This window comes from Perca flavescens, chromosome 14 (genome assembly GCF_004354835.1).
Source record: "Perca flavescens isolate YP-PL-M2 chromosome 14, PFLA_1.0, whole genome shotgun sequence".
In the NCBI taxonomy this organism is placed as follows: Eukaryota; Metazoa; Chordata; class Actinopteri; order Perciformes; family Percidae; genus Perca; species Perca flavescens.
The window spans coordinates 540,263-567,813 of record NC_041344.1 but is presented as its reverse complement, the minus strand read 5'-3'; the positions used below and the strand labels follow the sequence as shown (position 1 = coordinate 567,813).

Sequence of the window (27,551 nt, the reverse complement as noted above, 5' to 3'; positions counted from 1 at the left end):
GGTTAAGGTGAGGGTAAGGGTTAAGGTTAGGCATTTAGTTGTGATGGTTAAGGTTAGGGTAAAGGTTAAGGTTAGGCATTTAGTTGTGATGGTTAAGGTTAGGGTAAAGGTTAAGGTTAGGCATTTAGTTGTGATGGTTAAGGTGAGGGTAAGGGGCTAGGGAATGCATTATGTCAGTGACGGGTCCCCACAAAGAGAGTGCCACAAACCTGTGTGTGTGTCAGGGCTGCATGATATGAGGAAAATTATCAATATGCGATAACATTGTAGAATATCGCGATAAGGATTTTACTTGCGACAAATAAACAGATATTACAGTGTACTGGATTTCTGCTGCTTTCAGTATTCTGCTAAAATGCAACAACAATTAAAACTAAAAAAAGGAAATAATTTCAAACATTTTATTGAACAAATTGAACACATTGAATTGAACTGTTAAATTATAGAGATATATATATATATGTACAATTTTCTATCAACAAACATAAAAAAAAATCTCTGAGTGGCTATGGCGATATGTCGCAGCCTTTTGCGATGTTGATATCGCGATGGTGATTAAAAAACCCTGATACATTGTGCAGCCCCAGTGTCTGTGTCTGTGTGTCTCTCTGCGGGTGACTCTGGCCACAGGTCCCACATCAGCCTATTCATCCTGACCATAAAGAGCTGCCAGCTGCTCGCACCAGCGGCTTGTTAAATGAGATCTCTTATCAAAGTGCGAACAGCTGTGGGCTCTGTTTGGCAATCCGGTCAGGTCCTGAATCACCAAGTGCAGCACTCAACAGCAACTCTTGAGATGTCTATCTGCTGAGGGAAGAAAACTGGCAGGGTTCCTCTCTGGCTTTGTTCAAAGCAAGTTGTTGTTTGTTGCCAAGGCAGGGACACCAGCCATTAAAAAGCTAAAAAATATATATATTAACATATACTTGTTTAAATGCCATTGATTTCTGTATGGCAGTTATCCCACTTTGGGCCCTATTTTAACGATCTAAGCGTACGGTGTGGAGCGCCTAGTGCAGGTGCGCATAGCTGATGCAACCCAGTGCTTAAAGACAATTTAATTTTTCTTTCTTTCAACCAAATTGTCAAAAGTCAAATAAATGATCACTTCACTACTTTCATTGAATGTGGGTGTTTTATTCAATTGTATAGCTTTTGAAAAAAACATGGAGTCTGGTGGAAATATGCTGGCTCTATACACGCTAAAAGTCCTGATTATTTACATGGAGTCTGGTGAAAATATGCTGGCTCTATACACGCTAAAAGTCCTGATTATTTACATGGAGTCTGGTGGAAATATGCTGGCTCTATACACGCTAAAAGTCCTGATTATTTACATGGAGTCTGGTGAAAATATGCTGGCTCTATACACGCTAAAAGTCCTGATTATTTACATGGAGTCTGGTGGAAATATGCTGGCTCTATACACGCTAAAAGTCCTGATTATTTACATGGAGTCTGGTGGAAATATGCTGGCTCTATACACGCTAAAAGTCCTGATTATTTACATGGAGTCTGGTGGAGATATGCTGGCTCTATACACGCTAAAAGTCCTGATTATTTACATGGAGTCTGGTGGAGATATGCTGGCTCTATGCACGCTAAAAGTCCTGATTCTGGTGGGTTTAGAAATGGCAATTTTTAGAGTTCTTTCTGGTTAAATAAAAAGGATCTTACTCTTTAACAAAAAGCTCTATCTCTGTAGGAATCCTTTTCATAATGTTGTCAGACACCTAGAATAATAATAATAACCTGAGCCTGTCAGCGGCAAAAGCAGCATTTTTAGTGGACGCAAATTGCATTTTTGCCCAGTTTTGGGCCTACCGGTTACAGCATTGTCGCTGGACCAATTTCAAAGATTTTTGTTCAATAAGTCACATGGGAAAATAGGGTCCAGATTGAAAACTACAGAAATGACCCTTTAATGGTTATGCCCGTTCATATGTCTCAGTTGCTGTCTTCGCCAGTAGTGAGACCATCTGTCCACACACAGCTGTGATGCTGAACTCGCGGGAAGCTCCTTTATTTCTCCTGGGCTGCTTCATTCAATGCGTCCCAATAAAAACCAAAAAGCTGCAGGGCACCAAGTGCAATTCCGCTGTGTGTAAACAGACTTTCGACTAATATTGCTCAGCGACAGCATGTTGTTCCGGGAGGTAAAAAATAAAACAAAACGTCAAGGGAAGATTGAAAAGTTTCCGGTTTTCCTTCTGTTACAGATTTTCTCTGGCAAAGAATCCAACTCCTGTCTTCAAGTTTCTTTTGTCATCCTTCATGTCATCCAAGTAGCCGATCGCAGACCTTTGCCGCTTTTCGGTCGATTTTGTGACCGGTTTGGGTCTGTTTCCGGTGTATCATTCAGGCTACAGTACTGTCTCAGGTGGTTTAAACTGCATCCATGTTTCCGGGGAGCGCCCTGGTAGCTCATCTGGGAGAACGTGCGCCCCATGTGCCGAGGCTCAGTCCTTGCCGCAGTGGCCCAGGGTTCGATTCAGACCTGTGGCCCCTTTGCTGCATGTCTTACCGCTCTGTCTCTCTCTGCCCTTTTTCTGTCTACAACTGTCCAATCAATTGAAAGGCCAAAATGGTCAAAAACAAATCTCCTTGGACAAGAAAAGTTGACTAGGGCGCTTTGGTAGTTCAAAAAGCTGGCAGCGTTTTGGTTCCAAAAAGCACCCCACAGCGTCTTTTGTTGCTATGACAACAGCTTCTGCTACAGTATCCGTGGAGCGATGGCGAGATAAACCAAAGTGGTTGAGCGAGCGATGAATGAACACAGAGAGAGAGAGAGAGAGAGAGAGCAGTGCTGATGCTAATGTTAGATAAAACAAAGTGAGTCATATCATAATTCGCCGTGCTCCGACACTAGCACCAAGTCTGTCGGCACCTTCTCCATCTTTTTTTTCTCTTGTTGTCATGGAAACGACAGGTCTTGCTACGCCCACTTGTCATTGGTCAGCTGCCGTTGGTCAGCTGTAAAAAAACAACAAAAAACGATTGAGCTGCAGAAAAAAAACGTTGCCAATTAAAAAAAGGACTTTTTCAAAAACACGGTGGAGGGAGGGAGGTAGGAAAGAGGAAAGTAAAGAAGGAAGGAAAGGAGGAATGGAGGGACGAAGGAAGGAAAGAAGTAAGGGAGGAAGGAAAGATGGAAGTAAAGCAGGAAGCAAAGGAGGAAGGAAGGGAGGAAGGAAGGAAAGATGGACGTAAAGAAGGGAAGAAGGGAGGAAGGAATGGAGGGATGAAGGAAGGAAAGAAGGGAGGGAGGAAGGAAAGATGGAAGTAAAGAAGGAAGGAAAGAAGGAAGGAAAGGAGGGAGGGAAGTAGGAAAGTAAAGAAGGAAGGAAGGAAAGAGAGATGGAAGAAGGAAGGAAAGGAGGAAAGAAGGGAGGGAGGAAGGAAAGATGGACGTAAAGAAGGGAAGAAGGGAGGAAGGAAGGAAGGAAGGAAGGAAGGAAGGAAGGAAGGAAGGAAGGAAGGCATTTATTGGTCCAGTGTGGCGCAATGCATTCTGGTAGTTGTAGGTTTTCTTCCTTTTGAGTGAAAGGGAATATCGCAGCTTCTATTTTTGGTCTCTCGTTATGTAGCACCAAATATCAAAAGAATGCTTATGCTCCATTCTACTGCAGAGACAGCCCAGTTTAATGAAAAGACCCTTTCTGCTGGCAGTGAAATAACTTCTTGAAGTCTGGGTGCAATTCTCATCATCCGTTCCCTGGAAACCGTTGGCCCCGAGTGCTCCCTGGACGCAAAATTACGAATCCCACTATGGCCACGCCAAGCCCCGCCCTACGAAGCAGCTCAATTGGTTGGGGTTAGGCATTTCACCTCGAGTGGTTAAGATTAGGGTTATTTAGGTTTGGGTTAAAACCGGCACGGGCACAAGGGGACCACTGGTGTGAATAAAACACTTAAAGAACTCCTTAAAAAATCGACTGACTTTGTTTCACAGTGAATAACGTTATATCTCACATCCCGTTCACTGTTCAGCTCGTTGCTTCAGGCTGCAGCCGACAGTAACGTTACACATCGCGGATCAAATTCTTCGTAAGAGTTGTTATATTGTTTTGGGGACAATGACATGTCTGATAGCTAGCTTGTCTTGTTGTTCAATATACTGTCAAATTATTTTTACTGATTGTCAACTGTACACAATGTTATTGACTTTGGATCTTGCTAGCATAGCGTTAGCTTTCTGGCTAGCGTAGCTAAACTGAAGGGTTCTATCAGCTGAGCGGACTATATAAATATCTCCGGTTGCTAATGGAGGCAAGTCGTATCTAAGGTTCTTCCTAATTCCTGATGGAGAGAACAACATTTGCATTGCATAAGAACCTGATGGATGGGAATGATTGTTCCAGGTATTAGTCAAACCGTCAGGCGTAACCAGGGAAACGGAGTTATTGTTTGGATAAACTTTAGATTTCGATTGTAAAACTAATTAAAATAAGAACTAATGTTTTAAAAATATGTTATTTGGCAAGTGAGTATAAGCGGGTTAATGCCCTTCAAGGTGTCCATTGTCAGGTATTAATGGAAGTATAATACCTGACAATGTATTGACCTGAAGCAGCGAGCTGAACAGTGAACGGGATGTGAGAGATAACGTTATTCACTGTGAAACAAAGTCAGTCCAGAGGGCCAGTGGAACTTACTTCTTGCAGCCTGTGTGTTTTAGCGCCATCCTGTGGTGTTCAGAGGACGAGTTGGAAATAATAAATCCACATTTCCTTTTTGATTTAATGTAGCGCATTCATTTAGAACAGTAAACAGTCAGTTTCACCGAAACTCCTTTAGTAGGTGTCCTACATCACTTTTTAATGGACACCCTGCAGCCAATCAGAATCGAGTATTCACCCAGACCATGGTGTGTATATGTATGTATGTATGTGTATATATATATATATATATATATATATATATATATATATATATATATGGCCATATTGCTTACTGGCATAACCACCTGACATTGTGCGTTTCCCCCGTGCAGTTTGCCTTCAAGCAAAGTCTCAGATGGCTCCAACTTAATATTCTGGGCCTGCACAGATAGCCTCTGTCAAAGCTGGATTGGCTTCCTGGATCCTATAAATACTTTATGAAACCATGTTTGCTTTTACAAAGTGGAGCGATAGGAGTGTAGCTGAAGGCGCTTTCTTCCAACTTTGTGGCTCGGTGACAGTTTAGAGACTTGCTGCCCTTTTTCATCATGCTGGGCTGAAATTGATTTGTCTAGGCCCGAGGTGTTTGTCTGACGGACACGTCTGAGAAAGTGTATTCTTTTTGGGGGGTTTGTGGACGGAGCCGGGCTAGACTGTACATGCTCCGAATACAAAGGAGACGGACGAAGATTCTTTTTGGGGGCATTTTAGGCCTTGATTTGTATATGGCAGTTTAGACTTGAAAGGGGGGGGGGGGGGATGACATGCAGCAACGGGCCGCAGGTTAGAGTTGAACCCGCGGTGGAGTAAACATCTATATATGGGCGCCCGCTCCACCAAGTGAGCTAACCAGGCGCCCAACGGAGTTATTGTTTGGAAAAACTTTAGATTTCGATTGAAAAATCAACTAAAATATAAATGAATGGTTTAATAAAATATATAAATTTGGCAAGTGACCGTGGCATAAGCGGTTGAATGCCCTTCGAGGTGTCCATTGTCAGGTATTAACATTAAGGTATTGACAATGGACACCTCGTCGGGCATTAACCCTTCCATAAGTTACACTGACGTGGAATTTGCCTTTGGGATTGGTGCATGCATACACAAACATATTGAACGTGAATTAGAATATACAATGAATAAACAGAAACAAATGTATGGCTAATAGATGTTTGGCATAAGAGAAAGGAGGCCAAATGGGTCGAGTGCAGAATGTAAGAAACATATACAATATGTGCAATTAAAGCCAGCGGAAGTCCTTATTAAAGCTATCAGCATGTGCTTCTCCTGCAGAGTGTGGAGCCCAACTGTTGCCGGACATATGCGTTGTGTTCCAGGCAACCCAAAATCTGTTGTTTTCACAACCTTCTAGCCGTGAAAGTGCCCTGGAACGGCAGTCAAACCCGTAACTTATTACCCGTGAATGGTACCAGATGGTTTTACTCCAGGTTACAGGTTTTGAAGTCACACACACATAAACAACAATGGCTACCCCAGTTGATGCTGTACAGACGCCGGTGATTAACGGCGAGAAATAGAAATAAATAGACATAAATAGGCAACTTGAAGTAATTCCGCACATTTTTATCAAAACAATACACATACGATTGTGTACTACTACAGGTTATTAGGAGTGGGAATCACCAGAGGCCACACGATACGATATCATCATGATACTTATGTCACGATGCAATATTATTGCGATTTTAAACATATTGCAATATTCAGCGATATATTGCAATTTATTACCTTTTTTCAACTTCAAATTTTTCTTAATTTCAAATTTTGTCCCGAAAGGAAACTTCTTCAACATAAATACATTTCTCTTCTCTTATGTTAAGCTCACTTAAATGTTATTTGCAAAATGGGATTGTCAAAAAGACAAACTAGCCAACACATGCAATATAATAATTTTTCAACTTCAAATTTTTCTTAATTTCAAATTTTGTCCCGAAAGGAAACTTCTTCAACATAAATACATTTCTCTTCTCTTATGTTAAGCTCACTTAAATGTTATTGCTGCAAAATGGGATTGTCAAAAAGACAAACTAGCCAACACATATATAATAATAGATCAATACTTGGCGTCTGTGTATCGATACGGTATTTCCACGGGAAATATTGCAATACTATTCTGTATCAATTCCCCCCCCCCGCACACCCCTACAGGCTATGTTTATTAAATGTAGCCCAAAATATGTCGCCGACTAGAAATCGCTAGTATCAGATAGCACTAGCTAACGTCAATGTTAGGTAGCCGCTAGCTAGAAGGGTTTTTGTCGTGACTTTGCCAGGAACGCTACCAAGTCCTGAGTCGTGACTTGAAGTCGTAACTTACAGGCTAAAAAATTGTGTCTGGAACGCAGCATCAGTCAACTGTTGTTCCACAAACTCCCGGGCAGTTCAGTGCTTGTCTTTAATTATTTTTGTTTACCTTTATCGTGTGACAGCGATAGAGGTTTTCTGCTTACTATAACATTACGGGACTCTTTCCTGCCGCAAAACGGACTGACGAGAATGATAGCCGGTTACGTGATTGTCCAGCGCAGGTTGACGTTGGGTTGCTTTTCTCCAAAAGTTACGATAAGTAAGTAAGTAAGTAAGGTACGTCCCGACCAAGCGCATCTAAATATGACCCTAAAGTAGACTTTTTGAGTCAATAACAAACGCTAAAGGCAACTGACCAAGCGTCTCTTTTTGACACGCTTGGGAGTGAGAATATTCAAATCCCAAACTTCAAAATTGAGTAACTACACATCGAACAAATATTCAATCAAGGTGTAATTTTGGGGGTTTCAGTATTTTGCCTAAAAGGAGAGTTTGACAGTTTGAAACTACCAACCCTGCGATTAGTGGACGACCCAATCTGTTTCTCTGTAAGCTGGATGTTCATTTTAATCTTGAATTTGTCTCTGCTTACAGAGGACGGTGCCCACCGGGCAGAACAGTCTGATTCTGCAGCCGCTGCTGTCGGATACGGAGTACAAAGTCGCCGTCACGCCCGTTTACCCCGACGGAGACGGGCCCACAGCGGCGCGGATGGGACGGACGCGTAAGTCATATTCATGTTCGGTGTGTTTTTGATCGTCTGCCTATTAAAGTTTTTCAGTCACTGTTTTTAGTTTCTCCTCTTTTTAAACGTGCAATACGTCGCAGCCACGCACGTCTTGGCAGCGTTGCATTTCCCTCGACTAATTTCCTGGTTCTCCTTCTCCATAAACATGAAATCAAGGAGAGGGTTAACTTCTCCTGCTCCAGATCTCTCACCGTGGTCAGAAAACACAGGGGAGACACTTTGGTTCTCTTACTACGACTCTCTTACCTGCTCTACCAAAATACACACACACACACACACACACACACACACACACACATTTGTTTTACTATCTTTGTGGGGACTGTCATTCCCTAGCCCCTTACCCTCACCTTAACCATCACAATTGAATGCCTAACCTTAACCCTTAGCCTACCTTAACCATCACAACTAAATGCCTAACCTTAACCTTAACCATCACAACTAAATGCCTAACCTTAACCCTTAGCCTACCTTAACCATCACAACTAAATGCCTAACCTTAACCCTTACCCTAACCTTAACCATCACAATTGAATGTCTAACCTTAACCCTTACCCTAACCTTAATCATCACAACTACATGTCTAACCTTTACCCTTACCCTCACCCTAACCATAACCTAATTCTAACCTTTATCCTAAAACCAAGTCTTAACCCTCAAACAGCCCTTTAACCTTGTGGGGTCCAGAATTTTGGGCCCCACGAGGCTGTGCAGACCCCACAAGTATACTGTATTCCCCGTTTTTTTGACCCCACAAATATAGTAAAACAGGTACACACACACACACACACACACACACACACACACACACAACACACACACACACCATGCAAACAGGAACACACACACACACTATGGCGAAAGCTCTGCATGGAGCCTCTGCAGAACCATAAATCCGACTTTAGCCTTTGTGTTTGTGTCCACCTGATGCATGTCACTCCAGTTTTCTCTCTCTTCTAGCTGTTTTTTGAGGGACATATCTGTGTCTTTAGCTGCTAAATGCTCCACAAGCAAGTCTAGAACTGTGTCTAAGTTTCTCTTGCGCACCAGAAAATGTTTTGTGCGCGTCACAAAAACGTAATTCCCTCTCTCCCTTTAGGGGCTCCGTAGGAAGACTTAATTCTAGGTAAAATACATATTTCCACCCACAGTGTCTGTCTTAATACTAAACTATCGTTACCCTGAAACCAACATTGCATTTTAAGCAGAACAGAAACCTTGTTAGCTATTGTCTTTGGGACGTCACGTTTGCTGAACCAAATGTTGCAGGACTGTTGCCAGAGGGGAGTGGAGCGATGGAATGAGGGAGCGGTATTTTTCTTCTTGGCACAGAAATAAATGATTAATTTCTATCGGAGAGTAGAAACCCTTGGAGAAACACTGGGGGAAACCTGTTAATTTAAAACGCCCATATTATGCTCATTTTCAGGTTCATTATTGTATTTAAAGGTTGTATCAGAATAGGTTTACGTGGTTTAATTTTCAACAAAACACCATATTTTTGTTGTACTGCACATTGCTGCAGCTCCTCTTTTCACCCTGTGTGTTCAGGTCTCTGTTTTAGCTACAGAGTGAGGCATCTCACTTCTATCCCATCTTTGTTGGGATGCGCACATGCGCAGTAGCTAGGTAAGGACTACATGAGCTAGCTAGCTGTTTGTTTCTACAACTTCAGTCAGTACAAGGCAGGATTAGCCGGGAGACTTCTTCTAAACGAGGGCGCACTTCACACTTTGCGTGGAATACCTACAGAACAGGGACATGGAAGTTGTTTTTTTTTTTTCATAATATGGGCACTTTAAGACCCTTATTATAATGTTATTTGGCTTAAACAGGAAGAAAACTACTGTCTTTAAAGGGTAAATTTAAATACGTTTAGGGTTAGGTGTGTGTGTGTGTGTGTGTGTGTGTGTGTGTGTGTGTGTGAGTGTGAGTGTGTGCGTGTGTGAGAGTGCATCTGTCTTTTTAGTTTTTCTGAGTCAAAATTTTAAATTGAAAACCTTTTTATCAACGTTTCGGTCGTCTTTTCCGACACTTCTGTGGCTTTCCCAACGATGTTTTTGTCACTTTTTTTCAACGTTTGTCGACTTTTTCTGAGCCTTTTGAGGCTTTTGTTGGTTTTTCCCAAAATTCTTAAAGCGCTTTTTTTTTTTTTTTTTTTTTTTTTTTTTTTTACATTTGTCACTTTTTTTTGCTTTTTCTTTCCTGAAATCTTTCTAACTTTTTTTTTAACTTTTTTTCAAAGTTATTTTATTAATTGTTTTTTCTTCAAATGCTATACAATTGAAGCCCAGAAATCTAGACGCACCCTAGCGGCAGCAACATTATTTTGCAGCCAGGGTCCGTCTAGCAACTCTCCGTTGACTTGTGAGCTGGAAAAACCAAACTCTAGTCAGGCCAATCACATCGTGTATAGAGTCGGTGGGCGGGGCTTATGGTGGCTGCTGCTGCTGATGAAAGGCTGTCTTCTGGAAGACTTTGAGTTCAGCTTTTCTTTGAGAAAAGAACAAAGAACGGCATAGAAATCATTCTTAAAAAAGGAAGATGTGTTTGGAGTTTAAAGTTGAATCTATCAACCAGCATTGCTCTGATTGGTTGTAGCTCTATCCTATCGCATGCAGAGGGAATTTGAAAGACAACTAATTATCCCGCCCCTGGGATTGAGCCCTGACCAATGGGGAGTTCCCAGACCCAACATCTGGATGTGGGACTGGCTTGTCAGGCTAATAAAATGGACTAAAACACCCAAATTCAATGAAAGTAGTGAACTGATCACGTATTTAACTTGTTAAGAGCGTTTTAGGGAACCATCCACGTTATTCTTTTTATTATTTTTTTTTTTTATTTATTTTTTTTTGACAATTTGTGTTGAAAGAAAACCAACATTTCTGATATAGAAACTCTTTGAAAATGTGTCAAATTAGACCCGAGGACAACAGGAGGGATTAAAAGAAAAGGACTTTATAATTGCAACAACCTTCCCTCCTCCCCTCCAAACATCCTTGATGCATACTTTGCTCAGGTGCTTTCTGTCTTATACTGAAGTTGCACTGTTGAAACTGTATGACAATCTATATAAAGAGAAATTACCAAGTAAGACCAATGGGACTGGCCTGTTCTGGGAACGGCAAGGATTGCAGTTGGATTACTTGTATAGAGCTTTCGGCTTATACATTGTCCCATACTAGCACTCTAAAATCTCCTATTTTAGATGTTTAACTGCTTTAACTGCTCTTTAATGTTTAATTTCTTATACTGCACTGTAACTTTTATTCTCGTATTTCATCTGTTATGTAAAGCACTTTGAATTGTCCTGTTTCTGAAATGTGCTATACAAAATAAAGCTGCCTTGCCTTGCGTAAATCCAGCCCGCGTGCGTCTCCATGCGGCTCATTACACTCAAGACCATTTCCGGGAGGAGTTAAAAGAGATTGCAACTTGTCCTGCTATCTAAATGTCTCCCCATCCATTTCTTTTATTGCAGAGGTGAGGACAGAAATACGATCGCGAGCGCTGTCTTTTTCCCTTTTGTGAAACGTGACTGATCACCCCAGCAGGGGCTAATGATTTTCTCCAAGTGCACTCGACTTCCAGCGAGGAGGAAGCGCTAAAATCAAGCCATTCATCTTTTCTGCGCCCGTTTCCCATCGTGTCTCTTCTCCCCCGCGCCAGCGCATTACACACATTTAGCAGACGCTAACGACGCTGCGCGGTTTCTAAACGATGCGGCCTCCGACATGCCGCGATGATGAATGGTTCCCGTTAGCGAGTGAGGGATGACAGGGAATGCAGAGAGAGAGCGAAAGAGGGGGATGATTGGGTTTTTCAGAGTGAAGATGGATGATCTGACAATGGGAGCCGGCTTGATCAGGGGATTTAAACCTACGAGGGATGGGGGGGGTGAACGCTGAGGGAGGTGTGACGGGGAATGCAGAGAGGGATGATGATTGGCTGGAGATAGATAATGGGACGAGAGAGGGATGATGATTGGCTGGAGATAGATAATGGGACGAGAGAGGGATGATGATTGGCTGGAGATAGATAATGGGACGAGAGAGGGATGATGATTGGCTGGAGATAGATAATGGGACGAGAGAGGGATGATGATTGGCTGGAGATAGATAATGGGACGAGAGAGGGAAGATTGGCTGGAGATAGATAATGGGTAGAGAGAGGGTTGATGATTGGCTGGAGATAGATAATGGGACGAGAGAGGGATGATGATTGGCTGGAGATAGATAATGGGACGAGAGAGGGATGATGATTGGCTGGAGATGGATAATGGGACGAGAGAGGGTTGATGATTGGCTGGAGATAGATAATGGGACGAGAGAGGGATGATGATTGGCTGGAGATAGATAATGGGACGAGAGAGGGTTGATGATTGGCTAGAGATAGATAATGGGACGAGAGAGGGTTGATGATTGGCTGGAGATAGATAATGGGACGAGAGAGGGCTTGATCCACTGAGGGATGGAGTGATCACGGAGAGAAGTGTGGGGGCCAATACAGAGAGGATGGCAGAGTTTTCAGATGGAGAGACAGACTGACAGAGACAGACAGATGCAGAGACAGACAGACAGCCATACAGACGCAGAGACAGACATACAGACACACACAGACAGACAGACAGACACAAACACACAGACAGACAGACACAAACACAGACAGACAGACAGACAGACACACACAGACAGACAGGCAGAGACACACAGACAGACACACACACACACACACACACAGACAGACACAGACAAACAGACACACACACTGACAGACAGGCAGAGACACACAGGCAGATCACACACAAACACACACACGCACAAACACACAGACAGACAGGCAGACACACACACAGACAGACAGGCAGAGACAAACACACAGACAGACAGACAGACACACACACCGACAGACAGGCAGATCACACACAAACACACACGCGCACGCACGCACGCACACACACACAGAGACAGGCAGACAGAGACTGTGTGAATAAGAGTTGCTGTGGTCATTAACGGTCTGAGCATTAAATCTCCAGTTTCTCATTACCGTCGGGCCTGAAGGGTGAAGACTCAGCCAAAGGAATGTCACAAAGAGTTTAGAGGATGATGGGAATTCTCTCCGCACCGGTGAGGCCAAAGTGGAGATGGATAACGCAGCAGAAGAGGCGAGTCTAACGTGGGGATTTACATTTACTCCGGTACTGCACTTAAGTACAATTATTGTGCTACTTGACCAGAGTCGTTTTCCTTTTCATGCCAGAATGATGATGCTGTATCATCCTTCACCAAGGCTGTCGGATATTTTCCCACGCAAACTTTCCCTGGAAGAGTTTTATTTTATATTGAAAAGACAGCGATATGAAGTTGAAAACTGGAGTAAATTAAATGCCAAAATGATGACATTTCAGTTTTTTCTAAAATAAAACCCCAAGCCGGGACAGTTGTGCGCTTCAGCGAGTTGAGTTGTCAACGCGTGACTCGGAGTTATAAAACAGTCCGACAGTGGTGCAATGTAGCTAAGTACATTTACTCAGGTACTGTGCTTAAGTACAAAAGTTGAGGTACTTTACTTGAGTCTTTTCATGCTACTTTCTACTTATACTCACAGACCCACACAGACATTTTGTATTTTATGGCACTATTTTCGACATTTAAGACACTTTTTTTTAACTGCGTTTTGTCACTTTTTCAACATTTGTGGAACTTTTTCCAACATTATTTACACTTTCTTGTAGGGCTGCCACCTCTTAGTCGATTAGTCGACTAATCGGTCGTTTTGGTCTTAGTCGACTAAGATTTCTTTAGTCCATTAGTCATTTTTTATGCTTCTTCATGCTTAATTACTTATTTCCAAGAAACTTCTGAGCACATTTATGGTAAACACAAGATTTAAAGTGGTGCTTTTGCAGGATTAATTGTGGAGAAACTCAGTTTTACAGATGGTTAATTAACTACATTTATATTGTGCTTTTCTAGTCTTAACCACCTCTCAAAGAGCACAGCTCTGTCGATTAAATCAACTGATCGATTAGTCAACAAAATCCTATAAGTGTTAGCCGACTAAGAATATCTTTAGTCGAGGACAGCCCTACTTTCTTGTGGTGTTTTTGAAGCTTTTTGTCATCGATTTTGTCGATTTTTCCAAAATATTTTACCCTCAATACGACTTCCTTTATTTCGGATATAAAAAACATTGGATAACAGGTCCAATTTCTTGCTAGTAGCCAAGGAGGACATGGAGGATTAAAAAAAAAACCCTGATGGACTCTTCAGAAGAGGTCATTATCTTCACTGGAGTTCCTGCGTGGGAAAATCGCCGGACGCCACAATCTTCTGAACACAGTCATACTGAGAAATCCAGAGAGAGTTGTGTGGAGCTGATGGTGAACAAAGGGCTTTTACTTGTCACTGAGTATTTTTACAGTGTGGTAGTAGTACTTTTACTTAAAGATGCAGTAGGTAAGCCTTCTAAAACTACCTTTCTGTCATATTTGCTGAAACTGATACTATGTTCCAGTAGAACAACATGAAGCAGGTCATTTAAAAAATAATCTGGAACCACCTACAGCCTGTAGTGAGATTTGCAAAAATCTACCGCTACCTGTTCAGATGCACCAATCAGGGCCAGGGGGGCGTGTCTAACTGCATGTCAATCACTGCTCAGGCACACACATTTCATAGCGTCCTCCTCTCCCCCTTCCCCAGGCACGAGCTGCAGATAGGTTTCCTCCCTTCCCCCCTCTTCACATGCGCTCTATCGTGCACAGCTCTCCCTTGTGGGGGGAGGGGCTTAGGAGACCGTTTTGGGCTTTAGCGGAAAGAGGGGGAGCGACTGAGAAGTTGTCGATGTTCACATTTTTTGGGCTAAGTCCTGGATCTTCACAGACCTACCTACGTCACCTTTGCAGGAATACTCCACTGTTTGTTGAAATAGTTCTTATCACGGTCTCCCCTGGCTGTAGATAGGTGGGCCAACGCATTTTTTTGTCTCAGTGCAAGTAATTAGGTTGTTTTTTTTTGTCTTTTGTTGGCTCACTTTTACTCACAACATGCTAACCGGCAACATAGGATTCCATTCACTATGCTAAGCTAACTAGCGGCGGCGCTGCTGGTGTTGCACCGGACTAAAACGACGCATGCACAAAAAATGCGTTGGCCCACCTAACTACAGCTAGGGGAGACCGTGATGAGCCCTTTTCAACAAACGGTGGCGTATCCCTTTAAGTAAAAGCATCTGAATACGTGCATAATTGGTCTTTTTTTAACGGTGAAGAGGGAAAATGAGGCAGAAGAGCCAGTTTATAATCTGAAAGGTTTTTAAGTTCATAAAATGGTGAGAGGGATGGATACTCGGGGAGGAATGATGGGAGGTTTTTTAGCATTTTAAACAGAACGGCAGGCAGACTCCGATTCATTTGGATATGAAAAAGTCTCAGGTTTCCCTTTCAAGCAAGAAGAAGATGTGAATCTATCAAGGTTCGGGAGGAACAGAATGGACTTTCTACAGAGATTAAAAAAACCACAAATGAAATCCACACATTCCCCAGAGAAAGTACGTTTAAAAAAATATTGGCTACCATTAATGCTGTCATGCCATTGGTTTAGTTTTCAGTATTCCTGTCCTAGTTGTCAGCGATATCTCCGCTGGGTTTAATATCTGTCTCTCTGTAACAGCACAGGAACATTTCTCACTGGGCTGACTGTTTAGATTCTATTCAGTGTTATCAAATGTTCTCCTCCTTTGACTCTTCCTCATTATCTTCCTCTTGCCAACTCGGTGTCTGTCCTTCCAGCTTCTCCCTGTCCATTTCTCTCTCTCTCTCTCTCTCTCTCGAATGCTCTCTGCTGTCCCACGGCAGTTTCCTTTCATCATTCTCACACGCAAAAAGAAAAGTACATTTTCTACTTTCTTCAAATCAACTCACTTGTGCCTTTTTGGGACGGTTTTGAAATCTGGTTTTAAACCTGCAAATTCTACTAATACTTGCTTTACATAATTGGACTTTTCCTCTTGATCCGTATTATCCTAACTTATTTATCAAATTTTATTCATCAATTCTTAAATATGTGCTATTTTCACACCCTGCTCCCGTGTCAAGTTTGTTAAAGTGCTTATATTAATAATAATAAGTAATATATCTTTTGTGTACATTATAGGTGAAAAAAGCCCAATAAAAGCCCCCCCTCCAAAGGGACTCACCATCTCCAACAGAAAACACTGTTCACAAACTGTTTCATTTTTATCTTTTCTTATGATTGCGTACTGTTATTATGTTAAAAACTTGGATAGTCTAACCTAAACACTACTGCAGGATAACGTTATTCACACACATACGCTGTGACAAACTTTCAGGGTTTTTCCTGCATGGAGAAAGTTTTGGCGCCCCCCAAAAGAGGTTTTAGCCGGGGCCTAAGAAAAATGGTTCCTGTCATACTAACCCTAAACCTGCTTATACTGGCTTTACATAATTTGTGTTGTGGCTTTTGCATTTGTGTTGTGTCTACATATCTGTTTATTCGTCTCGGCCACCATACAAAGTTTTTTTTAAATTCTCGTAATTTTTTTTTTTAAATATTATCCTCTTTTCCAGCTTTGTAATTATTATTTTTACATACAATGGCCTTAATTTGCTGTTGTAGTATTTGCATAAACCTAGAGGACTTATTGAAACATAATCCACATTATTAGTTTGCCAACATTAATTAAATAATTAAAATTAATTTTAATAGAAACATAACATCTATTTATTTTTTGTTCCTCAGTTCCTCTGTCAGCTCCCAGGAACCTGCGGCTATCGGAGGAATGGTACAACCGCTTCAGGATCAGCTGGGATGCTCCACCATCGCCCACCATGGGCTACAGGGTCGTCTACCAGCCCCTATCTGGTAACACGCACGCACACGAAATCTGCCACAACCTGAAATAATTTTACTGTCAGTATGTTCAAATCTTAGATCATTCTGTCCTCAAGTCCAAAGGGCCCTATCTTGCACCTGTCCAGCGCCCACGTCATTTAAATAGCAAATGCACCAGCACCCATCTGTGCGCCCATGGGCGTGCTGGTCTTACAGGGAGGTCTGTTCAGGTGCATTCTGGGCGTGCTGGTCTTACAGGGAGGTGTGTTCAGGTGCATTCTGGGTGTGCCGGTCTAACAGGGAGGTGTGTTCAGGTGCATTTTGGGCGTGCCGGTCTTACAGGGAGGTATGTTCAGGTGCATTTTGGGCGTGCCGGTCTTACAGGGAGGTGTGTTCAGGTGCATTCTGGGTGTGCCGGTCTTACAGGGAGGTGTGTTCAGGTGCATTCTGGGCATATTGCTATCTCGAGCCAGCGGGAAGTGATTGCGCCATTGGCCAACCAAAACCTGTATAGTCGGCGTGCCATATATGATCTGCTCGCACACTTTCACTTCACACACGAGCAGATCAGTTTCTTCTCCTAAAAAATCTCTCCTTCCTGCTTAGAAAATCCTCCATAACAGCAATGCGCCGAGGTCCAAACTTGGCTGGCTTTTAAAGGGAATGGGAGATGATCTCTGATTGGTTGATTGTATGTTACGCCCAAAACACACCTTTGATTAATGAAGACACTAAGGACAGCCCTTTTCAACCACGCGCCAGGCGCACGGACCCTTTTATCCGTCCTTAAACTAGCAAAAGTGGATTCGGACACGCCCTTTAAATGCACCTGCGCCAGGCGCTTCACGCCGTGCGCTTAGATTGTTAAAATAGGGCCCTAAAATTCTAAAGTCCCCTTAAAACGCAAATAGACGATTATATTAATTACACACAACAGTGTATATAATGTCATATTGTGGAGTTTCACATTCATATCAGCCATGAATGAAAGTGCTAAAGGGAAGGTTGTGGAAAAGGTCCATGGCGAGTTTAATTCAGGTTGCCCAGAGAATATTTAGCAAAATTTCCTGTTGGATTATTGTGTAATTTGTCCCCGTGAAATCATGAATATCTGCAACAAACATTTTGATACATTTTGCTCTGAAGCGTTTGAGGGACACGCTAATAATCATGGTCACAGCATACACCAGAGCCGTTGAGATGACTCGTAAGTAGCAACAGTTCATGACAAACGCGTATAAATAAACTATTTGCTATCTAAAATAAATGAAATTGTAAATGATATTCAAAAAGTCTCTTGTCTCCTCGTTTGTCCTCTTATATCTGTCTTTGTTAAAACTAAAACTACTTCTTCTTCTTCGTTTTATGGCGGGTTGCAACCATAAAATCACCTAAAACATAATCGCAATTCATTATTTATTCGGAAAATAACGTTTCCATCGTTTATAGCATAAGCCGTTTACTGATTAAGAGAAAATCAGATGAGATTGTGAAATTCATGTTCATGAAATTCAATCGAATTTTTGTACATAAGGCTTTTTTCATTCAGTATTACTTAATTTGTATCAAAACGTGTGAATGGAAACATGGCTACAGACACATTTTATTGTCATATTCTTGTGCTTTTGTACCCCTTTTCACTTCAGTTATTTACCCTCCCTCTCACTGGAATTAAAGCTAACGAAGGTATCTGAACTCAGTCCTCTGTTGTCCTTCTTTCCACCTTTGTCCCCCCCTCGCCTGCAGCTCCTGGTCCCGCTCTGGAGACCTTCGTGGGGGAGGACGTGAACACCATGCTGATCGTCAACCTGCTCAGCGGGACGGAGTACAGCGTCAAAGTCATCGCCTCCTACACCACCGGATCCAGCGAGGCCCTTTCAGGGAGAGCCAAGACCTGTGAGTCTGAAGTATAAAAGAAGTAATAAACATACATGCACGGGGGTTTGTTTTCCTGGCTCAGAATGGGCCTTTGGGGGGACACATACAGTATAACGTGGTGGGGGTCTAGGGGTAAAGGAATGGAAGTGGTGGAGATTGGTATGGGGTACTTTCCATAAGATCATCTCTCAATGCAATTCAAACCAGCTATTGCCAATCTCTAGGTATGGGGTATCTGACGATGTGGGGGGGCTATTTTAATTCCAAAGGCCAAGGGATCAGGATGCATAGTATCCTATGAAATAACTGGCCTTTAAAAATAAACATCTGCCTGCCTCTATGGGAATTTAAAATAGGTGTGGACTGACTTATGCCCCATGTATTTTAAGGAAGAACATTTATTTATTTACGATACATTATTCATTCACAAAGAAAATTGGTGTCCTTAAAGGTTGGATTTTTCCAAATTTTTTTAATTAAAGCATTAAGATCAATTTCCAAATGATTTTTTTATATTCCTCTTTTTAGTCAACTTTAGCATGGGTGTATTCACTTGTGCTTAGCACTGTAGAGGTGTATTCCTCGACCCTTTCATGTCTGAGCTGTCCTATTCATTAAAGGCGGAAATGCCCCAAAAAATTATATTTTAAAACAAATAAAGATTGACACGAGCTCCACAGATCTATAAAACAGAGTTTCTCCACAAAAATTCTTGCAAAAGCACCACTTTAAATCGTGTGTCTACCAGTAATGTGCTCAGCAACAAATCAATTAAAGAAATCTCGGTCCACTAAGACCAAAAACGACCGATTAGTCGACTAATGGACCAAGAGTGAGCAGAGTCTCCATTTTGAATCCAATAAGCAGTGAAAACAGTTTTTTTAAGATGCAATAAAATCTCAATCAATTCTGCTCTCAGATCTTGTCGTTTTCTGTAACTTAATTGGTTTGGTTTGGCATTTTCTAAATCTCGTCATTGATACACTTTATCGATCTTCCCTGTCCAACAATCTCCTCGAATCTAATCGGGGAAGCAGCCGGACATGTCAGTATCTTGATATCCGTCTGACACTTTTAATGGACACTTCACCTAATTAAATTGTAGTAGGGCTGTCCTTGACTAAAGAAATTCTTAGTCGACTAACACTTATGCGATTTTGTCGACTAATCGATTAGTTGATTTAATCGACAGAGCTGTGGGCTTTGAGAGGTGGTTAAGGCTAGAAAAGCACAATATAAATGTAGTTAATTAACCATCTGGAAAACTGAGTTTCTCCACAATTAATCCTGCAAAAGCACCACTTTAAATCTTGTGTTTACCATGAATGTGCTCAGAAGTTTCTTGGAAATAAATAATTAAGCATGAATAAGCATAAAAAATGACTAATCGACTAAGACCAAAACGACCGATTAGTCGACTAATCGACTAAGAGGTGGCAGCCCTACATTGCAGCCCTGGACTAAACTGTAAATGCAATTGTTGAAAGTTTTAGTGCGTAACTTTTTTATATTGAAGGTACACTGTGAATTGTTTTTAGTATTTTATTAGCTAAAATCAATGACGTCATTCATAAATATGTCCTAATTGGTGTAAAAAGACCTCTGCCAATGATCTGACTTTTCCTCGTAAGCGAAGAATTTCTTATCTGTGTTTTTACTTTGGACGGGCAAGTCCAAGGAGACTTCCATGTTGTTCCCCCATTTTGAAAAACTATAATCACTGAGAGGGACATAGAGCACTAGCCTACCTGTCTAGCTAATCCACAACGCGTTCTCGTTCAGAGTCAGCATCCCGTGACCGAAACCAGCTGAAACGGAGAAGGAGATCAGTGGGAGGAGCTTGTCACTGCCCCGGCAATTTTGAAAGCCTGCACTGCCCTTTAGTTCATAATGGAGGATCGTACTTATGCCGAGTCACGGGAGAAGGAATCCTCGTTGCCAACAAAGCAAAAAATTTAATTATAGCTTCTTGGTACCTAACGGCTACCGTAGTTGCAACACACATTTGAAAAAGCGAGGCGCTAAAGAGCGCTATTCGTTTGAATGCAAAATACAATTTCACCGCTAGATGGGAGAAATTCCCACACACTGTACCTTTTTTAATGAACGTCTGTTACATTCAAGCCATCGCCAAATGAGTTGCTACAAAGCTAATGAAGACTATCAGCTCCACACAACTCTCTCTGGATCTCTCAGTGTGACTATGTTAGGAAGATTGTGGCGTCCGGCGACTTTCCCGCGCAGAAACTCCAGTGAAGATAATTATATTACACATCATGTTTTTGTAATCCTCCGTGTCCTCCTTGGCTACTAGCACCTGTTCGGAGGAGGGGTGCGAGATTACTGAAGGCTTGTATCATGTGGACGCGCCGACAGTTTTGTTGTCATTACTTAGAATTCCTCATTTGGGCGACAAAAACTATGCACCGTAGCCTTTAAAGTTATCTCGTTGGCGACGTGGACACTTTTCCGAGGCTCTTTGAGTGTCCGGCCCGCTTCGATCAATCAACGCAATACTTTAACTACATTTTCCTGATGATACTTACAGACTTTAACTTAAAGGTCCCATGGCATGGCATTTTTTTTTAACATTAATATGAGTTCCCCCAGCCTGCCTATGGTCCCCCAGTGGCTAGAAATGGTGCTAGGTGTAAACCGAGCCCTGGGTATCCTGCTCTGCCTTTGAGAAAATGAAAGCTCAGATGGACCAATCAGGAATCTTCTCCTTATGAGGTCATAAGGAGCAAGGTTACCTCCCCTTTCTCTGCTTTGCCAGCCCAGAGAATTTGGCCCACCCATGAGAGAGAGAGAGAGACATCATGGCTTTCAAACGCCACTAAGGTCTATATAAAAGAGACTTCAGATACAGTATTAGAGGACCACTAAGGTCTATATAAAAGAGATTTCAGATACAGTATTAGGGGACCACTAAGGTCTATATAAAAGAGACTTCAGATACAGTATTAGGGGACCACTAAGGTCTATATAAAAGAGACTTCAGATACAGTATTAGGGGACCACTAAGGTCTATATAAAAGAGACTTCAGATACAGTATTAGGGGACCACTAAGGTCTATATAAAAGAGACTTCAGATACAGTATTAGGGGACCACTAAGGTCTATATAAAAGAGACTTCAGATACAGTATTAGGGGACCACTAAGGTCTATATAAAAGAGTCTTCAGATACAGTATTAGGGGACCACTAAGGTCTATATAAAAGAGATTTCAGATACAGTATTAGGGGACCACTGAGGCCTATATAAAAGCATCCAAAAAGCAGCATGTCATGGGACCTTTAAGTAACATGTTCAATGTAGGACTTGTACTTGTAACAGAGTATTTTTTTTTTGTATTTTAGTGTGGTGTAAGTACTTTTACTACAGTAAAGGATCTGAATACTTCTTCCACCGCTACCTGGATTTTCCTCTCCTGCATAATTAACCACTTCACCACGGGCCGGCCTGTCGGGGAAAATGGCCCTTTTTGAAACTGAAAGGTCTCTCGTTTGATCGTTTGATGTCCTTGAGCCTTGTGACACCGTATTTTATCCACTCTAACGTCTCTCTGGCTAAGAGCTCTCAACGCAAAGTGTCAGCTAATTGCCTGAACGTGTCGCTCGAAATGAATCGCGGCCACATCACTTTGCATTTGGAGCCAGAGTTTCCTTCACCTGCATGACAATTAGGCCCTTCTTGGTTGATTTGAAGGACATGTTTGGAGGAGTTGGGCAAGGAAATAAAGAGGAGAAAGGAAGGGGACTTCACCTATAAAAGATGGGGAAAGGGAGAAGAAAAATGGAGAGATGGGTTGAGTTGAAAGGAGAGTATAATGATATGAGGCCGATGCGACATTCTGCAGAGAAACAGCAGAGTCTTCGTTTTTCCAATTAAGCCTCTAAAAAAAGTCTGATTTGTTGCACAAAAAGAGAGAGAGATAGAGAGAGAGAGTGTGTGAAATATGTAATGGTTAATGCCCGACGAAGGTACCCATTGTCAGGTATTAATGGACGACAGCGAGGCGTGAATCGGTTGCCTCCCGAAAAAAAAAGAGAGGAGAAAGGAAGGGGACTTCACCTGAAGAAGCCAAATGCCCGAACATGTCGCTCGAAATGAATCCAGCCAGAGTTTCCTTCGCCTGCATGACAATTAAGCCCTTCTTGGTTGATTTGACGGACATGTTTTGGGCGGGTTGGTCAAAGAAATAAAGAGGAGAAAGGAAGGACACTTCACCTACACAAGATGGGGAAAGGAAGAAGAAAGATGAAGAGATGGGTGCTGTTGAAAAGAGAATATAATGATTTAAGAAAGCATATTTTTTTAACTTGGGAGTCGTCTGATCTTTCTCAGGCTTCTAGCTCAAACTGCTGCAAGCTGCAACGTTTAGAGTGAAACAAAAGTCTGGTTTGTGGCAGAGAGAGAGAGAGAGAGAGAGAGAGAGAGAGAGAGAGTGAAATATGTAAAGGGTTGATGCCCGACGAAGGTATGAATCGACGAGAGGAGAAGGAAGGGGACTTAACCTGAAGAAAAGGAAAGGAAGAAGAAAGATGGAGAGACGGGTGGAGTTGAAGAGAGAGTATAATGATATGAGGCCCGTGGGATCCCCGGAGGATGAATGGAGCGTCTGTCACATTGCTCAGCAGCATGTTAATGAAGCCAGTGGACCAGGAGAGATGAGTGGACCGATGAGTCAATGTCACACAGCTGCACAACGTCCCACTGGTCCAGGACTGAAAGAGGAGAAGGCAAGGCAAGGCAGCTTTATTTATATAGCACATTTCAGCAACAGGGCAATTCAAAGTGCTTTACATAAAACATTAAAGAGCAGTTAGAAAACAATTAAAAAACAATAATAAACAAATTAAAAACATTAAAAGACAAGAATAAAATTGATAGTGCAGTATAATAATAAAAGTTACAGTGCAGTATAAGAAATTAAAGTTAATAAAATAGATTATTTAAAGAAAAGCAACATCAAAAAGATAGGTCTTTAGCTTAGATTTAAAAGAACTGAGAGTTGCAGCGGACCTACAGGTTTCTGGGAGTTTGTTCCAGATATGTGGGGCATAAAAACTGAACGCTGCTTCCCCCTGTTTAGTTCTGACTCTCGGGACAACAAGTAGACCTGTCCCAGACCACCTGAGAGGTCTGGGTGGGTCATAATGTAGTAACAGATCAGAAATGTATTTTGGCCCTAAACCGTTTAGTGATTTATAAACCAGTAAAAGTATTTTGAAATCAATTCTTTGAGGCACTGGAAGCCAGTGTAGAGACTTCAGTACTGGAGTGATGTGATCCACTTTCTTGGTTTTAGTGAGGACTCGAGCAGCAGCGTTCTGAATCAGCTGCAGCTGTCTGATTGATTTTTTAGGGAGACCTGTAAAGACACCGTTACAGTAGTCAAGTCTACTGAAGATAAAAGCATGGACAAGTTTTTCCAGATCCTGCTGACACATAAAAGAAGAATATAATAGAAGGGCGTTCCAGTTTTTCCCTCTTAACACCCTTTTCACTACAGTTTTACAGCCAGTGATGGATGGGCATTTGCATTTTAGCGATACTGATGCATATCATGTCTGATTGCAGCTTCTAAAATGTGAATATTTTCTAGTTTCTTCTCTCTTCTGTGTGACGGCAAACTGAATATCTTTCAGTTGTGGACAAAACGAGACATTTGAGGACGTCATCTTGGACTTTTGGGAAACACTGATCCACATTTTTCACCGTTATCTGACATTTTAGAGACCAAACAGCTAGAGGAGCTGTCATCAAGCTGTCTATGATCTAGAGATGGTCCGATACCATTTTTTGCTTCCCGATACCGATTCCGATACCTGAACTTGCGTATCGGCCGATACCGAGTACCGATCCGATACCAGTGTGTCATATATTTTCCATATGTTTTAACAACTGTATACTACTATCCCTGGATTTGATATGATTTCTATCTTTGTTGTCGGTCTGGCTCAGGTTAAACTCTTTGTAAAACATGAACAAACACAGAACTTTCTTTTATTTTCCAGTTTGACAGTCAGTTATAACGGAAAAAGAACATAAATAAACTACTTTAACGTAGATTTTCTTTAGGGCTTTATTACGTGGTATTGAATCGGTGCATAAACTCCAGTACTTCCTGATACCAGTGTTTAAGGCAGTATCGGAGCCGATACTGGTATCGGTATCGGACCATCTCTACTATGATCACATATGAACAGGAGGAACATGCACAAAACTACTAAACTGAAGGAAAAAGGCCAGGCAAACTCAGCATATCCTGTACTATGACATGTTTTTGGATAAACGTTCCCTTCATTTTGCTCTAAATTAATTGAAAGAATTGAAAGGAACAGCACATACTCTGAATCTTGGTTCAAGAGAAGGCACACATGACCAGTCGGGGTGTAAATCTTTACTGGTCTCTCGATTCAATATCGATATCATGATGCATCACCTTCTGTAACACACGTTATAATGCTCGCCTAGCTGCTAACGTCGCACGCCCTCATACTCTGCTCCTGACTGGCTAGTAGTCCTTACCTAGGTACTGTCAGGGCACACCCTCATACTCTGCTTCTGACTGGCTAGTAGTCCTTACCTAGGTACTGTCAGGGCACACCCTCATACTCTGCTTCTGACTGGCTAGTAGTCCTTACCTAGGTACTGTCAGGGCACACCCTCATACTCTGCTTCTGATTTGCTAGTAGTCCTTACCTAGGTACTGAGCATGTGCGACTCCCAACAAAGATGGAACAGAAGTGCGATGTCTCACTCTGTAGCTAAAACAGAGAGCTCACCACACAGGGTGAAAAGAGGAGCTGCAGCAATGTGCACTACAACATAAATATGGTGTTTTTTTATTAAACCACATAAACCTCTTCTGATATAACCTCTAAATACAATTATGAACCTGAAAATGAGCATAATATGAGCACTTTAACATTATGGTTTTCATCAACAAATTCAAGCAGTCAGATATATATATATATATATAAACTCCCCTTTTTATTGTATCTGTTCTTGAGTCTGAACACCGCAGACAAAAGGCAAAAAAAAAGCAGTGACCTGAAAATCCACAAGCAACATCAATAGGCAATAATCAGGCCTTAAAAATAAATTTTGGCGAGTTACATTGTAAAGTTACGAGCCAGTTTGGCTGGTGATGAATGAAGCAAATAACTCTGCATCTGTTTGAATCGGCTGTCTGCAGAAATGTTGCCAGATTGGTCTGTTTTCCTCCAATAAAATGTCAGCGGGTGTGTGTGTGTGTGTGTGTGTGTGTGTGTGTGTGTGTGTGTGTGTGTGTGTGTGTGTGTGTGTTTGGCTTGTAAAACGTAGTCCCTATCTGGTTACACTGCTTGTAGTACTAAGCCTACATTTCCCATGAACACTTTGTCGTTATGTGTCGTACCACCGTCTGCTACGTTGCCTAGCGTGCATGGAACCAATTAGGAGCCACGCTGACATGGAGAAGACGATTGGAACGGCGCGACGCAAACCAGAGGAGCTGAAATGAAGTAGTTAACATTAGTTAGGATAAAAACAAACAGACATGTGGCTAGTGGAGAATCTGATGGGCTGGTGACGTTATACTCTACTAGCCATGTTGGCTTGTGATCAAAAATAAGTTCATTTAAAGCCCTGGCTATAATTGATTATGGTCTGTCACTGAGTCCATGCAGAATCGTCCACGTAGGCATCACGGTGCATCGATGCAATGATTCATGTTGACACCCCTAATTTTCACTTCACTTCGGCTTCAAATTGTGTACAGTTTTAACAGCCAGTGATGGACAGACGTTCGCATTTTAAGAAACACAAGAAACCGTTTGAGTCCAGATTGTGAAAGAAGTCATCAAGACTTGAACAATAAGCAGAAGTAGCTGCTGATTTGTAACCTTATAAATATCGTCTCTCTGCCTTTGTCCTCAACTAAAGAAACTCTAAGTCATATGATTTTGTTGATGGATGGATGGATGGATGGATGGATGGATGGATGGCTTTATTAATCGCCAATGGGGAAATTAAGGTGTCTTCGCAGCCAGGTACCTTAAAAACCATACAGTAACAATACAATACTATTAATACAGTAAAACACAATACAACACAAATGCATTTAAAAAGGAGCTTTAACATTGGGATGAATAGATAAGGTGCAAAGGGGGCATAAGGCAAATATATAGACATGATTGCAAATGAATATCAACAGTATATGAGTAAGTGGTAATTACAAAACTACACAAAGAATCATGTGTTTGGTGTTTTAAGCCCCCAACATTGCCTTCCAGGCATCGCTGGGGGCTTAAAACACCATCGAGCGCATGCAAAGGCACTGCTTTCAATTTAGTGTTTACCAGAGATGTGCTCAGACGTGGGTCGGACTTCTAGGAAATAAGTAATTCAGAATGAAAATCATATGACTTTACAAAAAAAAGGCCATTTAGTCGACTTATCGACTAAATGCGGGCTGTCTGATAGTGATTTTCTCCCACTGCACTGCGCTGTTCAGATGCCGGGTGACCAATCCCTTTGTCTCCTCTAATTAAATCTCATGCTGAGATGTTTACAATATCCATATCCATATCTGCATTATTTCGGACTCTATACAATTCAAACAACTCTAAACATTGTACAGAGTCCGAAATAATCCAGATTAGATATTTGCCTCAACTGCAAAAGGGTCCAGATTTGTTAAAGGGAGTGTAAAATATCCAGTGATGTGCGAGGCCATTACCAGCTCACAGAAACATGCATCCTGACGTCTTTCAGAACAAGTCAGGCTTTCAAAAGTCGGACGATGAAAGCGCATACATACCATTTGCATAAATCGAGTGTGTGCGGAGTTGTTTGTGAGTGTGCACACACAGTAAGCTACACTGCTGGAGCAAAGACAGTGAAGTTATATATCTCTCTTTGTGAATAACTCCATTAAAAAAAAAATGCACGTCTGTGTCCTTGAAGCCAACTGGCCGTCCTTTTTTTAAATCTGTCATCTGGGAACACGACGGTGTGTGGTTTCTTAGATGTGCGCTCAGAAAAGTTATAAACAATTTTAATTATTACAGCAGCATGTAGAGAAGAAT

At 41.8% G+C, this 27,551-nt stretch overlaps 1 protein-coding gene across 7 annotated transcripts in view; it reads left to right on the top strand.

The window, feature by feature from the left end:
* Window positions 1-27,551, top strand: part of LOC114568716 (collagen alpha-1(XIV) chain-like) — a 317,958-nt gene that overhangs the window by 120,476 nt on the left and 169,931 nt on the right. For all 7 annotated transcript variants that reach the window (XM_028598365.1, XM_028598362.1, XM_028598361.1 and 4 more), the window contains 3 exons: window positions 7,584-7,713; window positions 16,503-16,625; window positions 18,342-18,491. In XM_028598365.1, coding sequence (XP_028454166.1) covers window positions 7,584-7,713; window positions 16,503-16,625; window positions 18,342-18,491 — 403 coding nt within the window. The remainder of the gene's footprint in view (window positions 1-7,583; window positions 7,714-16,502; window positions 16,626-18,341; window positions 18,492-27,551) is intronic.